This window comes from Camelus ferus, chromosome 1 (genome assembly GCF_009834535.1).
Source record: "Camelus ferus isolate YT-003-E chromosome 1, BCGSAC_Cfer_1.0, whole genome shotgun sequence".
NCBI lineage: Eukaryota > Metazoa > Chordata > Mammalia > Artiodactyla > Camelidae > Camelus > Camelus ferus.
In genome coordinates, this window is record NC_045696.1 from 120,555,309 (window position 1) to 120,571,251 (window position 15,943).

The 15,943-nt window shown below is 43.5% G+C and overlaps 2 protein-coding genes across 5 annotated transcripts in view; one reads left to right on the forward strand and one right to left on the reverse strand.

Moving 5' to 3' along the window:
• Window positions 1-10,083, forward strand: part of COL6A6 (collagen type VI alpha 6 chain) — a 168,402-nt gene extending 158,319 nt beyond the window's left edge. For all 4 annotated transcript variants that reach the window (XM_032489331.1, XM_032489322.1, XM_032489339.1 and 1 more), the window contains one exon: window positions 9,604-10,083. In XM_032489331.1, the coding sequence (XP_032345222.1) occupies window positions 9,604-9,862 (259 nt within the window). In that variant the 3' untranslated portion in view covers window positions 9,863-10,083. The remainder of the gene's footprint in view (window positions 1-9,603) is intronic.
• Window positions 10,084-12,862: 2,779 nt separating this feature from the next.
• PIK3R4 (phosphoinositide-3-kinase regulatory subunit 4) overlaps window positions 12,863-15,943 on the reverse strand; it is a 70,592-nt gene continuing 67,511 nt past the window's right edge. The window contains exons 17-20 of the mRNA XM_032489342.1: window positions 15,043-15,143; window positions 14,454-14,542; window positions 14,058-14,166; window positions 12,863-13,343 (exon numbers count right to left, since the gene is read on the reverse strand). Coding sequence (XP_032345233.1) covers window positions 13,173-13,343; window positions 14,058-14,166; window positions 14,454-14,542; window positions 15,043-15,143 — 470 coding nt within the window. The 3' untranslated portion in view covers window positions 12,863-13,172. The remainder of the gene's footprint in view (window positions 13,344-14,057; window positions 14,167-14,453; window positions 14,543-15,042; window positions 15,144-15,943) is intronic.

Consider the following 15,943-nt stretch of genomic DNA (forward strand, 5'->3'; position numbering starts at 1 on the left):
TATATATAACTGAATCACTTTGCTATTATGCACCTGAAACTAACACAACATTGTAAATCAACTATATTTCAATAAAAAATAAAAATTAAAGGGTTTGGAAACTATATATATATATACAGACTAAGCATGCCAGTTATAATTCGAGATGGATGGATTTAAGAAAACAAAATAAAATCTAGCCAAAACTTTTCTAGAGACATGGCTACAAAATAAAGACATGGAAAATTTGAAGGTAAAATTATGGAAAATAGAAAGTCTACCAGGCAAATATTTTAAAAAGAAAGCTGGAATAGCTTTATTAATATCAGATAAAATATGCTTTTAAATAAAACCATTTTGTAGGGATAAGGGAGGGTCACTACATGATAAAGTGTTCAACTCATGAAAAAGATGTGACAATTCTAAAATTTTTTAAGCATTTTTTTTTATTGAGTTGTCAGTTTACAAAAACAATTCTAAACTTTTAAGAGGGTAGTAAGATAAACCTTAGAATGTGCAAAGGGGAAATTGAAAAAGGAGGAATTGCCAAGGAACTGTCTTCAGTGTTGGAAATTTCAGTACATCAGTTACATCAGTCCAAATACTGATACGTCGAGCTGACAAAATTTAAAGACATAAAAGATTTAATCATACGTAACAGACTTGATTTAATAGGCTTCTATAGAATCCTGTACAGAAAAATGAGACATTCTTCTGAATACATGCAACAGGGTGTTTGAATGAGGGTGGAGAATTTATAGTTGTTCATTGTGCAATTTTTAACTTACAAAACAAGGGTTAACACATCTCTTAAGAACTGGTGTCATACAATCCAAATTGATCATATTGCAGTTAAGGTAGAAATTATTACAAACTATTTTTAAAGACCATACATTTTAAAATCAAAATCACATTTCTAAATAATTGAGACAAAAGATCATAATGAAAACTTTAAAAATACTTATAACTGTATAATAATTAAAATATTACATGTCAAAACTTGTGGAATTCATAGTTCAGGGAAGTTTATAATTTCAATTCTTATATTAGGGATTTTTTAAAATTTGCATACAATGTCACATTAGTTTCAGGTGCACCACATAACAATGTGACATTTATACACATTACTAGATGGTCACCATGATAAGTCTAGCTACCATCTGTCTCTATTTAAAATTTTACATTATTGACTATATTCCTCATTCTGTGTATTTTCCTCCTTGTGACTTATTTATTTTATAACTGGAAGTTTGAGCCTCTTAATTTCCTTCACCTATTTCGCCCATCACTCCCCACTCCTCTCTGGCAACCACCAGTTCTCTGTATCTGTGAATCTGTTTCTGATTTTTTTTTCATTTGTTTTGTTTTTTAGATTCCACAGGTAAGTGAAATCATACGGTATTTGTCTTTCTCTGTCTGACTTGTTCTTTAACTTAGCATAATACCATCCAAGTCCATCCACATTGTTATAAATGGCAAGATTTCATTCTTTTTTATGGCTGAGTAATATTCCATTGTATGTATGTATATGTGTGTTACACACACACACACACACACGTATCACATCTTTATCCAGTCATCTATCAAGAGACACTTAGGTTTCTTCCATATCTTGGCTGTTGTAAATACTGCTCCAGTGAACGTAGGGGTGCATGTATTTTTTCAAAGTAGCATTTTCCTTTTCTTCAGGCAAATACCAAGAAGTGGAGTTGCTGGATCTCATGTAGTTCTATTTTTACTTTTTTGAGGAAACTCCGTATGGTTTTCCATAGTTTTTAACACTCTAAAAGCTAATGAGCTATACATTGCTCTTAAGATGTCATAAGAAAAAAACACAAAATACACCCAAAGAATGGAACAGACCCAAAGAACGGGATAAGAGCAGAACTTACTTAGTATCTTTTAATTATAATATTTTTTAAAAGTATCATCAACAAAGGCAAGTTAGTTATTCTAAAACGATAATATACATATATTATGGCTTTTGCATATAGAAATATTATTTTTTGAAATAAGGAATAATTGGAATCAAGTAGCAAGGAGAGAGAGTTGGTTTCAGTGGTGAACCATGCCGTGCTGACACACACGTGCTCCACGTCTGCCTGAGATCACACGTGCTCCAGCCCCTGGGAACCACACTCAGGCAGACACCCACTTACTGTGCAGTGCGAGCCTTTCCGTGGGCCGTGGGGTCGGGGAGAAGCCTCTGCCTGGACTCGCGCCTCACCTTGCCGGGAGGCGGGGGAACTGTCCAGCAGCAAGTGCTTCTGAAACCCGGTCTCAGCAGGCCTGGGCGGTCAGTCCGGGAAGAGCGGGCGCCCCCTGCTGCAGGTGTCTGGCAGCGTGGGAAGGGGCTTCCCATTTAAAGGTGCAGTGCTCCACCCTTTACGAAGTAGCTGGGGTGACCACAGGGGTGGCATTTTTAGAAACCACTCCTGCCCCGTGTCCCTCCCTTCTCCACAATGCCCTAGATACACTGCAGACTCAGGTCCTCCTGTGTCTGGGAATGGGGAGATTTCCCAAGACGGCTGGGATGTGGGAGTTCAGACGTGACATCCACACTGCTGTAGGCGCCTCCGCGGGCCTTCTCTAACTCACCAGAGACTATGATACAAGCTAACAGCCCACAGCACTGCTTCCCTGACACTGCCCGCCTGAGCCCTCAGGAGCAGAGGGGCAGAACTGAGCACTCAGGGTCAGGGGGCTGAATGCCCGCGAAGCAGGAGGCCTGGCCCTAGAGACGACTTGCCATGGCCTCAGAATGACATGCATAAGAATGAAAGGAATCTGAAAAGAAAAGAAAAAAATTATATATGTATATATATATAACTGGATTGCTTTGCTGTACACCTGAAACTAACATTGTAAATCAATACAAAATTAAAGAAAAAAAAAAAAAGAATGAGATCCGTCTGCTGTGAGACTCCGAGAAACACAGGTTGAAGCTAGTTCTCTGATGAGGAAAAAAAAAAGGACTGAACCGAAGCACACGCAGCCAGGCAGACAGATGGCCCTTGAGGGTGAGGCTGCAGGGCAGCCTCTCAAGCACTGAGATCCACAGAGACGTCCAGAGACAGAAAGCCACCTGCTGTAGCTTCAGCCAGACTGCAAGCACCTGTGTCAGACTTGAAGGCAGAGACTGGCCAGAACCAGAACAAGGGAATCGTAGAAGTGGACACGGTCACCAGTGCCCAGTGAGTCAGACATCTGTCGTCATTCTGCTTTCCAAAGTATGTTTGCTCGACACACATAACGCATACTAAGATAAAAAAGCATTCTCGAAATAGCAGTCTTGTCGGCATTCTGTACCCCGTCAGCGAGCAGAGCACAGCTGGCTCCTGAATTTCTGCAGAGATGAAACGTGATCACAGGGGACTGAAATCCGCACCGAGTCCCACCCACCTCATTTTAGCTGGCTGCCGCGACTTTTTCCACAAGCTTTACTGGGGCTGGACGCAAGTTGCAAAATGAAGACAGTAGTTCATCCCTTTTGCTTTATTTTGACTCCCTGTGGTTGAAATTCCCAATCAGCAAAGAAGTATCTGAACAGTATCGAGCAAGAGAACGAATGACAGAGTGTCTACGTGATCCCCGAACACAGTAATCAAATGATTCTTACCCAGTGCTTACTCAGTGCAAACTCCACATACAGCACAGTAGGGAAAAAATGGAAATTCAGAGATATGGTATTTATCATGTTCCACCCTTTTTAGAATAAAAAAAAATGTTTAAATAACAATACCATGCTGTAGAAGCAGTTAGCAATTTAACAACTTTTTCTTAACAAAGAGGGAGGAAGATGACAAAGATAACTAAATTTACTATAAAGAGAATCCAGTGCAAAGGGAAGGAGAGTGAGGGTAGAGGGAAAGACCAGAGTAAATAAGAAACTCAAGCCTTGAAAATGGACTCAAAAGAATGTCCCCTCCGCCATCAGTGGAGCTGTGGTCTGTGCGTACAGACAGTTATGATTTTGGAGACCTTGAATTCATCATATTTAGTCTGGAAATTAACAGAATATAGAGAGGAGCAAAAATGAGGGAGGGTGTGGGAAATTATGTTTGCAGTGAAATGCAGCCATGGCGGCTGTTCTTGGTGACCGGGAGGAGTTGATCAAGTTAGTACATCCCCAGTAGCACGGACAGGAGCCCAGACGTGTTGAATACAATGCATGGGGGCTCCGGGGCTGTGTAATGTGAATGGCAGGGTTCTCCTTGGGTTGATGTCTCCCTCATCCCCAACTCCCATGGTAGATGGAAGAAGACTGTGCAATGTGTGGGCATGTGAGAGAGAGACAAAGAGGCAGAAAGAGAGGAAAGCACAATGATTTAAAATTCTTTTTATGTCTTTCACTTGTTCATTGTCTAAACTGGGCTGTTTTGTGAGAGAGATCGGATTTATAGTTGGTAAAAGTAGAAAACTCCAAATGCAGAGATGGACCGTGGAGAACACTGCCACTGGTCTCCTAGTCTCAGCATTTTGGAGTTCTCCTGAATCCTCCCTTGACACAATTCGGCTCATTTATGAGGTCTTCTCCCTATTGATAAACCTCTTCTCATGTGCCACCAGGCTCCCACATACTTATCCTAAAAAATTTTTTTCTGTTTGATGCCATACTTGACAACATTTATTCCTTCTTGCTCGTAGTCCCTGTCATTTTCACTGAGCTTACATGCCTTTGCCTCAAATACATATATGTATATTTATAGTTTATTGACGTATAGTTGATTTATAATGTTGTGTTAGTTTCAAGTATACAGTAAAGTGATTCAATTATATATATATATACTTTTCACATTCTTTTCCATTATCGTTTATTACAAGATACTGAATATAATTCCCTGTGCTATACAGTAGATCAATGTTATTTATCTATTTTATATATAGTTAGTTGTGTGTATGTTAATCCCAAATTCCTAATTTATCCCTCTCCCTGACCCCTTTTCCCTCTGGTAACCATACTTTGTTTTCTATGTCTGTTTAAGTCTATTTCTGGTTTGTAAACAAGTTCATTTGTATCAATTTTTTTAGATTCCCATATAAAAGATATGATTTTTGGTTTTTTCTCTCTGAGTTAACTTTCCTCAGTGTGATAATCTCCAGGTCCATCTATGTTGCTGCAAATGGCATGATTTTTATTTTTTTATGGCTGAGTAATATTCCATTGTGTATATATACCACTTCTTTATCCAGTCATCTGTTGATGGATATTTAGGTTGTTTCCATGTCTTGGCTATTGTAAATAGTGCTGCTATGAACATTGGGGTGCATGTATCTTTTCAAATTTGGGTTTCCACTGATACATGCCCAGGAGTGGGATTGCTGGATCACAGGGGAAGTTTATTTTTAGTTTTTAAAAGGATGCTCCATACTGTTCTCCACCGTGGCTGCACCTAACTATATTCCCACCAACAGTGTAGAGTTCTCTTTTCTCTGCACCCTCTCCAGCATTTATTATTTGTAGCCTTTTGATAATGGTCGTTCTGACTGGTGTGAGGTGACACCTCATTGTAGTCTTTTGATTTGCATTTCTCTGATAATTAGTGATATTGAGCATCTTTGCATGTGCCTGTTGCCCATCTATATATCTTCTTCAGAGAAATGTCTGTTTAAGTCTTCTGTCCATTTTTTGATTGGGTTGTTTGTTTTTTTGATATTAAACTGTGAGCTGTCTGTGTATTTTGGAAATTAGTCCCTTGTCGGTCTCATCATTTGCAAATATTTTCTCCCATTCCATAGGTTGTCTTTTCGTTTTGTTTCCTTTGCTGTACAAAAGCTTTTAAGTTTAATTAGGTCCCATTTGCTTATTTTTGCTTTTATTTCCATTACTCTAGGAGAAGGGTTGATTAAATAAATAAATAAATCAGTAAGTAAGTAAATAAATAAATAAATAAATAGCTGCAATTTATGTCAAAGAGTGTTCTGCTTATGTTTCCTCTAGGAGTTCTACAGTATCCAGTGTTACATTTAGGTCTTTAATCCATTTCGAGGTTTGTGTGTGCTTGTGTTTGTGTATGGTGTTAGAGAATGTTCTATTTTCATGCTTTTACAGGCAGCTGTCCAGTTTTCCCAGCACCACTTATTAAAGAGACTGTCTTTTGTCCATCGTATATTCTTGCCTGCTTTGTTGTAGATTGTAAGTGTGTGGGTTTATTTCTGGGCTTTCTATCCTGTTCCAGTGATCTATGTGTCTGTTTGGGGGCCAGTACCATACTGTTTTGATTACTGAAGCTTTGTAATAGAGTCTCAAGTCAGGGAGTGTGATTCCTTCAGCTCCGTTCTTTCTCAAGATTGCTTTGGCTACCTGGGGTCTTTTGTGTTCCTACAAATTTAATAATTTTTTTCTTCCAGTTCTGTGAAAAACTTATAGGGATTGCGTTGAATCTGTAGATTGCCTTGGGCAGTATGGCCATTTTAACAATATTGATTCTTCCAGTCTAAGAACACTGTGTACCTTTCCATCTGTGTCATCTTCAGTTTCTTTCATCAGTGTCTTATAGTTTTCAGAGTACAGGTCCTTTGCTTCCTTATGTAGGTCTATTCCTAGCTTTTTGTTGTTGTTTTTTTTTTAATTTGATAGTAAATGAGATTGTGTCCTTAATTTCTCTTTCTGGTATTTTGTTGTTAGTGTACAGAAATGCCACAGATTTCTGTATATTAACTTAGGATCCTGAAACTTTACTAAATTCATTGATGAGCTCTAATAGTTTTCTAGTAGCATCTTTAGGATTTTCTATGTCTAGTTTCATGTCAAATGCAAACAGTGAGTTTTACTTCTTCATTTCCAACTTGGATGCCTTTTATTACTATTTCTTCCTGACTGCTGTGGCCAGGGCTTCCCAAACTATGTTGAATAAAAGTGGCGAGAGTGGGCAGCCTTGTCTTGTTCCTGATCCTAGAGGAAATGCTTTCAGCTTTTCACCAGAGTATGTTAGCTGTGGGTTTGTCATATGTGGCCTTTATTATGTTGAGGTATGTTCCCTCTGTGCCCACCTCTGGAGAGTATTTAACATAAATAAATGTTGAATTTTATCAAGCGCTTTTCCTACATCTATTGAAATGATCATATGGTTTTTATTCCTGAATTTGTTGATGTGGTGTATCACACTGATTGGTTTGTGGATATGGAAAATCCCTGCACCCCTGGGGTAAGTCCCACTTGATCATGATGTGTGATCCTTTTTATGCAGTGTCGGAGTCGGCTTGCTAGTATTTTGTTGGGGAGTTTTGCATCTATATTCATAAGTGATATTGGCCTGTAATTTTCTTTGTGTGTGTGTGCAATATCTTTGTCTGGTTTTGATATCAGGGTGATGATGGCTTCCTAGAATGAGTTCGAAAGTGTTCCTTCCTCCACAATATTTTGGAAGTTTCAGAAGGAAATGTTTGGTGAATTTGCCTGTGAAGCCATCTGGCCCTGGACTTTGGTTTGTTGGGCGTTTTTTAATTACTGATTCCATTTCAGTGCTGGTAACTGGTCTATTCATATTTTCTTCTTTTCTGTTTTTTCACGGAAGCGTAGCAGTTCACAGTGCTGTGTCCGTTTCTGGTGCACAGCGTCATGTTTCAGTCGTACATATACATATGCGTATTCCTTTTCAGATTCTTTTCCATCATAGGAAAAGAATTTCCACTACAAAACATAGATCGGTTCCTATTTTCTGTTTCTTCCTGATGCAGTCTTGGGAGGTTGTGCCTTCCTAAGAATTTGTGCATTTCTTCTAGACTGACCATTTTATTGGCATACAGGCGCTCACAGTAGCCTCTTATGATCCTTTGTATTTCTGTGGTGTTGGTTGTAACTTCTCCTTTTTCATTTCTGATTTTATTGATTTGGGCCTTTTTTTTTTCTTCCCCTTGTTGAGTCTGGCTAAAAGTTGATCAATTTTGTTTATCTTTTCAAAGAACCAGCTTTTAGTTTCATCGATCTTTTCCATTTTTTTAGTCTATGTTTCTGCTCTAAACTTTGATTTCTTTTCTTCTACTACCCTTGGGTTTTGTTTGTTCTTTCTCTGGTTACTTTAGGTGTAGGGGTTAGGTTGTCTGAGATATTTCTTGTTTCCTGAGGCAAGTGCGTACCGCTATACACTTCCCTCTTAGGGCTGCTTATTCTAAAAATGTTTGAGGTGCCGACGGGCCAGGCTCCACACAGCTTCTTAGCTTCCGCCCCGGCCGTCTGCCTTCCTGTGGTTCTGCACCTGTATCCAGGTGCTTCTGACAGCCTGCCATGTATCACTTCACTTTCTTACTCCATGTGTTTTCATAGTTCTTCACGGTGTCCTAAATAAGAGCCCAGTTCAGTGGGAGGAACACTGGACTCACCATCAGAAGAGCTGGGCTGGGGTCCTGGCTCTGTCATTCTCCACCCCCATGTGCACTTGTCTTCTCAACTATAACCCACAGAGCCCTTGAAACATGGTGTGACCAGTGTTGACTAGTCTAGGGGACCTTGATTCTTGTGGACAACATTGGTCGTGTTCATCCTCATTTTACACGTGAAGAAACAAGGATCCCTCTGGCGACATGATCTGCTCAAAGCTGCTCAGCTAGTAAGCAGAGGACCTAGAATATAAGAACGTTCTAGGGCCCAGAGCTCTTGCCACTGCCTCCCTGTGAGACACGCTTGTCTGGAATGGCTCCCTTTCTGTGCTGGCCAAGACAGTAGCCACCAGCTTTCGGCTAAATGAGACTAAAAATTCAGTTCCTCAGTCACACTAACCACATTTCAAGGGCCTGACAGCCACATGTGGCTAATGGCTGCCACGCTGGCCGGTGCAGATCACAGGACACCTCCATTGGCACAGAAGGTTTTATTGGACAGGCTAGAACCTCTGGTCAGCATGTGACTTCTGATCCCCTGACTTGTCAGTCTGGCACTCAAGGCCCCCTGGACTCTGACCCCAGCCCTCCTTCATGGCTGGGCTACTGTTGACCCCCAAATTCCTTGTGTCCCCTGCCACAGTAAGCGCTATTTCTGTGTCCCCACTGCACCTAAGACAGTGCCTCCCACAGAGCATAAACATCTGGATGACTGACGGATGGATGGATGGATGGGGAGGAAGGAGGCGGCATTCAGTCATGCTTCCATCAAACACTTGTCTCCCACGTGCTCAGCACTTCCAGGTCCCTGGGATTACTACGGTGACCAGACATGGTCTTGTGAAACTTAGCTTTCTGTCTGGGATGGTGTAAGAGTAGGGAACAAATCACAAAGAAGTTTACCCATAAATACAAATTCAGATAGTGGTAAGTGTAAGGGAAAAAATAAGAGCATGTTGTGTGGAGTGACTGGACGTGAGAGCGGGGGTGGGAAAACTATACATGTGGTGGTCACAGACGAGGTGCCGTTTGAACCAAAATCTGAATAATCAGGACCAACCATGTGAAATTCTGGGTGGAACAGACTCCACAAAGAAACTTTAGAATTACTTTTGCATAAGGTATCTTTTAAATCAGCTTCTAATATACCTACTCAGTGTCAGCCCCAAAATGAATCATCCTAATGAACTTACCCCGAAGGAAGGCTGCAACCGGGGATTTTGGGGAGAAAGGCAGAGGAGCAGAGTCTGTTACAGCTGATGTGGCATCTGCCTTCCATGACGTCTCTCTTCTTTCACTGTCTAGCTTTCTTCCTGGACCACATAAAGCTACCCTCAAAGAAGATGCACTGCAGAAGGCAAAATTCTTTCAATATAAAAAATACTTTCCAAGATTAGTAAGAGGCAGCAGAGATGATACTGTTTTTACCAGAAACACATCTCATACCTTTAAATATGGAAGAAGGGTGGTAAAAACTGCTCCCAGACCACATGATAAAGGAAGTGCTCGAACAGAAGAACTTGGCCTCAGGAAGCACGCTGAGACTCTGGACGCAGAGAACTAAATCTGCCACCACGACGACGGGCAGCTCCTGTCTGGGCACCTGCCTGAATCCGGAGGGCCGCTCCGGAGGGCCAAACACGTGGTGGGTCATCGGGCAGCTGTCAGGTTGCACTCACTGGTACTGAGGTATATACCTTGTCCATTTATGTGACCCTTCCTGATCATCCCGGCACTGACTGATATGTTCAAGAACTGTTATCATTAAAGAATGGAAGAATGAAAGAGGTGTTTTGAAAAGTCTAATGGAGGTTATGTTTGAAGGTAAATGTTGCAGAGTGTGTGTGTGTGTGTGTACACGGGCCAGTGCTAATGCTTTTGACCTGTCCTGTTCCCTTTCTGCAAACCAAGCCTTCCTGTTCAGCTTAGGACTGGTTGATGCACATGGGTTTAACCAAAGGCTAATGTTTTGGGAGATCCCAACCTTAACTGTAGAAATCGATGCTGTTTCTATGTCATAATTTTGAAAACTAGACCTTCCAAGACAGTTCCACTTGAACACACCTGTGTCTCTGTCTGGACTGACCAGACCTCCAATGGGCTTGTGCTGGAAGCTTTCCTTCACCTTCTGCAGTTGTTCACTTGCACAGGTGAGAAGCAGGTGCTTCTCCCCGGCTCCAAGTCCTCCTCCCTCACTGAGAAACACAAAGTACATAGAGCCTCCTGCCTGGCCATTTTGAGACTTTATTCTTTCTCATTATTGTTGTTTTTTGTTTTTTGTTTTTTTTTTAACTAATCCATGTGCTTTTCAGAAGGGTAAAGACACAGTGTGTTGCGGGTGAAGCTCTGAGTTTACCCGTCAGCTAGCTCTTTAATCGAGAGGAAGCAGCACCCAACAGCACGGGCAGAGCTCAAGGAAGAGGCTTCAACGCACAGTGAGTCTGGAGAGAGAAAGGTGCTCACGTTAGAATCTACAGACCCTTACGGGGCCACAGAGCAGTGGGAGGTCAGAATGCGTGAGAGCAGGGCGGGGCTTCCAGGTGCATCTCTGCTCCCTCACTCCTCAGGCCTGTCCCGGTCACGCAGCTCATCTTAACCTGATGGCGTGGCTGATGTTGTCAACAGCTGCACACCAAGGTAGCATGGCTTAGACACAGAGCCCCCACCCCCAGCCCAGGCACCGGCGCCACGGCGGGCAGCAGCGGCCCTGCTAGGATGCGAGGGGCACGCGGTTACTGACACTAGAGACCAGCAGGTATCGTCTGACTTCCTTTCCTATGCTGCTCTCCCTGCAACCTGGGAAAGAAGGCCGCCTGCAGTGCTTCTGTCAACCGCTTCGCCATCCTTGCTCAGGCCACTCCTCAGAAACCGCTCCCAGTGTCTCCAGAGCGCAAGGAGTCGGGTCACGTCCATGCTCAGGCAGGAAGAGCAAAGCACATCAGGGTCCTTCACGTATCCTAAGTGGTGTTTAGGGGGTCAGGGAAAATGGTTTCCAGGACAGGAAAACTGATGAGCAATGTTTAAGAGGTATTGAATAACGAGGGTTTTTCTGGTTAACTTTAAGCAAAAATTCCTTGTTTATTGTGGGACATCCTTTTAAAATGTTATTTGTCTCTTTTTCCTGCGTTGGTAAGTAAAGCACACCACACACGTACCCCCTCGGTGACTGAGACTGTGTTAGCATTCTCGGCTATCTTTTCAGGGGTCTGATGCACAGTATGAATATTAAGTTCCTTTTAGAAAAATTAATACCTAATATTAGCATTTTCCATGATTGCTCTCTTTTTCTTAACGGGGACAGCACCAAAAGTTGGGTGTAAATTAAATGAAACCCTATTTAAACCAAAAATCACACAAATAAGCGAGGATGCTTCTTGATGCAGAATGTAAATTCACTTCAAAGGACACTTCTCTTATCTCTGCACTGAAGTAGGAATCAAGCCTGTTAAAAAGAACCAGCAGATGTCAAAAAGAGATGCAACTCACCATGGCAGCTGAGTGTAATGTAATGATTCAGCCACGTGGCCTCTCTTTAAGGGAGGGGTCTTTTTGCGGGGAGAAGGGTTGGTCAGAAGCAGGGAACGCTCATACCTCCGCTGGCCCCTCCCACGTTTACCTGTCCTGTGGATTCTCTCAGGGTTCCAGGCTCAGGGCCACTTCAGCTTAACAGTTTATGTCTCAAAAAGATTTCCCCCAACCTCTGCAGACTGACTCGGGAGCTGGAAATGTCGTAAGTGTGGTCCTAGCAGGCTGTACGCGACACAGAGCTAATGCCCGAGACACCCCGAGTCACCGCCGCAGTGCCGCGGCTGTCCGAGCTCGCGGCCCATCGGCGTCCAGCACGCCGGCTGGCCCTTCCTGACGGGCCCCCGACAGTTTCACTGTCTACCTGTCGGAACAGTAGGTGTGCTGAATCACAGGCAGCGCCAACTGTCGTGTACTCTACTAAGGTTCAGTCATTATAGAAAAGTTTTGGAGCATTTCTTAAGTATTTTCCCGAGATTCAGATTGTTCAACTTGTTGGGTTTTACAGACTCGTGTGACTAAGTCCCAACTGAAATAACCGGAACCCCACAAATCCTTCCGCAGCACGCGGATGACAAGTACATGTGGCTACAGAGGTTCGTACGCGCACAGTAACGGAGACGCTGGAAGGTTTATTTTAGTGGGAAAGGCCCAGTTTTGGGCATGTTTTTAACAGCTTAGTCCTTTTACTCCTCTCTTTCCATGCATTTAATAAATGACACACACTGGATAAACGCAAGCTGCTGGGCCAGGTGTCAGAGTTGAGTGCAGAGCAAACAGTCACGAGGACCAAGAAGAGACAGCGCTCTGGAGCCGACACCCGGGAGACCGAGTACCCAGGGTTAAATGACCGACACACACACACACACACACACAGGAGCGAGACTGGGTGGAGCAGCAGTCCTCATACTGAGTCCACAGAGCTGGACCTGAGGCCTAGTCCTGAGTACCTATGACTCCAAGTCCATTTCTTTACACAAATGCAGCTGCCGGGGAGTTTGTTCTGCTCAAGTTCACCGTTAAAAACACCAAAAACAAATCAGGTGCTGGAACAGTTTATTGGCTGCTTTGAATAGCATTTTTAACCCCTCAGCTCTGATATCTACCGTAAGAACACGCCAGGTACGGCTGTCTGGCTGAGTCTCGCTGAGGTACACGTCTGCTGGCACGTGCCCCGCCCTCAGCCCTCTGGTGTGGAGTCTGTTTCATCATGAAACAGGGACACAGAGACATGAGTCTGAAAATAAAGCAAATGAGGCTACTCTCACTCTGTTCTCTAAAAATACTTTTTTCTTGCATTACAGTCTATTTACACATTTTTACAAATTATACATACAGGTCACCAGTTTTCACTTCCAGACCTTAACAATCCCATCTCTAGACGCGGTTATGATGAAGCCCTGTGTCGTCTGGAACGTGGCAATGTCCGTGATGATGTCATGGTGTCCCACGGGCAGGGATTCGGGGCCCCTCCGAGGGGCGTCGTCGCTCGGGCCCACCTTCTGCTTGTTCTGAATCTCCTGTTTTGTGGTTAACAGTCAAGGAGAAAGCCCGGAGTTAGAGTCTGGGGCCCGCCCCGACTCTCGGGGCCGTGCTGCTCACGCTAACCGCCCCTGGGAACGGGGCCGTGCTCACAGACACTGAGCCTGGCACTCGTGAGTCCGCCGGAACATTCCAGGTTTCCAGCCACCAGACTCCACAAGTAGCCACTTATGAACAAGCCAGTAATCTGTGCAGGTTACCTTCCAGCAACAGCAACAGAACAAAGGGGAGGCACGGAGAGGCAGAGACGGCCAGGACAGCGATGAAAACAGAGCCACCTGACGAAGGACCCGGGCCCCGCACCTTCAGGTGCGTTCGGGACCTCCCCTGCAGCTGCTTCCTGACTCAAGGCTTAGGAGCTGGTTGATATGACGTCTAAGTGACTCAGCGCTCTCATTTGTAGAAGAAAAATAATAAAGGCACCTCCTTATAAAGTTGTTTTAAGGACTTGCCAAGCATTTGAAAAGCTTGCTTTGACCTGTGTCCTTATATGGGTACTTTCTATATGCTAATTATACTTTAATAATAGTTAACTTAAAAAATATGAAAGGCCAAGAGAAAATAAACTATAAACTGTATTTCTTAAACTCACAGTGCCACTCTTGGCCAAGGTCATTTTATTTGAATCAACTCACTATCTCTGAAAGCCATTTTTGTTCCTACAAAAGTTGAAACACATGATCTGTGTGTACCTGGACAACCTCCGTGCCTTCGATTATCTTCTTGCTGTAGGACACAGACAGGGCATTTGTGCTTCCAACGACAACATAGGACCTCTCGGGGTACGCCAAGTCCCAAAACCTAGGGAAGAGGAGGAAGTGGTGAGACCCTTGAAAGGAGGAGGGGCAGGACCAGTGATTACTGGCTGACACTCATCTTTTGCATTAGGAAGAGAGATTTTTCTACAATAGCATAAAATTCATTGCAAAGTATTAACGGCTGTCCCTGCCCAATGCAGATGACTTCAAACATTATAACGTTGCCAATCCCTACAATGAATGACCCTCAGTGTCACCCATGCTACCATCCAGTGACGACCCTCTCCCTTGCAGCGGGACGTGTGAAGCGCTCGTCACCAGGGCCTGTACCTTACTTTCATGTCCGAGCCGGCCGTGAGCAGGATGGGATTCCCATCCGCAGGGCTGCAGTACAGACCGTGCACGCTGTGAGGAGAGGGCTGGAACGAAATAAAGATGCGTGAAGTTCTTAAGAGACGCCAGCGGAGACAAATAATGTCGCCATTCTAGAGACAAAAGTCAACTGTCAGAGGTAACTGAAGACACGAGAGATAGGTTATGTACGTCTTAGGGACATCTTCCTTAGGGAGTAGAAGATGCATTTGCTTCGTATCATTCTGAATAAAGAAGCAAAGCCTGTCCAGCTTCCTAAAATTTTCTGTTTGGAATAAGAAGGACCCCAACCAGAGGAGAAAAAATCTTTCCTACCTTTGCCCCAACAAAGCACCTTTAAAAAGGAAAGTGTGTTTAAGACGGTGATGTTCTTTTTTTTTAATCTGTGCTTTTCCTGATTAACCTGGATTTTACTGGGGTTCCAGAGGGACACGAGCTGGCAAGCACAGGCGGCAATGGCCACCTCCCACTTAGTACAAAGCCCAACAACTGTCATGTGTGGGGTGTGGGAGATGCTGCTGGCCTTTACAAGGAAAACCGGACAAACCTGTGGCTCAGAGAGCGGCGGTGCGCTGCTGGCCCAGAGCGTGACCCTCCGGTCGCCCGTTTCCATGTCCCACATGGAGACCTCGTTGTTGCCCTGAACAGCTGAGGGAGACAGAGGCCAGAGCGTTACTCAGACAGGAGGGCTGCCGTCCCAGACACCACGTCTGGGTAGGTCCTGCTAGTCAGCCAGGACCCACGTCCCCATCCTCCCATCCCGCAAGAAATGCTCACTAGCACTAAATAACACCGTGACCCTGTCACCGGACTGGAGTGCAAAAAAGAAACATTTTTAACAGCCTACTAGGAAGTATTTACTAGTGTCCAACCAAGTGGAGAGAACTGTAGGGTGAAAAGCAAAGCATAAACAGATTCTGCCCTCAAGAAACCTACAGTCGGGAACTATATTCAGTATCTTGTAGTCACCTATGATGAAAAAGAATATGAAAACAAATATGTGTATGTGTATGTATGACTGAAACATTATGCTGTACGCCAGAAATTGACACTACATTGTAGACTTTACTGTATTTCAATTTAAAAAAATAAAATTTAAAAAGAAAAAGATACCTACAGTCTAACAAAAGAATAGATATAACTGAACAACTTTGCTGTACACCTGAAACACTGTAAATCAACTATAGTTCAATTTTAAATTAAAAAAAATTTTAAATATAAAAAAACCCCTACAGTCTAGAAGAAAAGAAAACAATGAGTATATGACGATGAGCACAAGAAGAAAGAAGTTCCACCTGCACCTGAGTAAGGAAAAGGTCACACCCAGGGGGTAGGAGTCCCAGCCGTGACGTGGATGGAGGTGGTGTCCCCGGACCGTCGCAGGTGACACGGACAGATCGGGGCACACGGTCACGCCTGAGGGAGGAAGGCTCTCCGGGTGCTGTGGT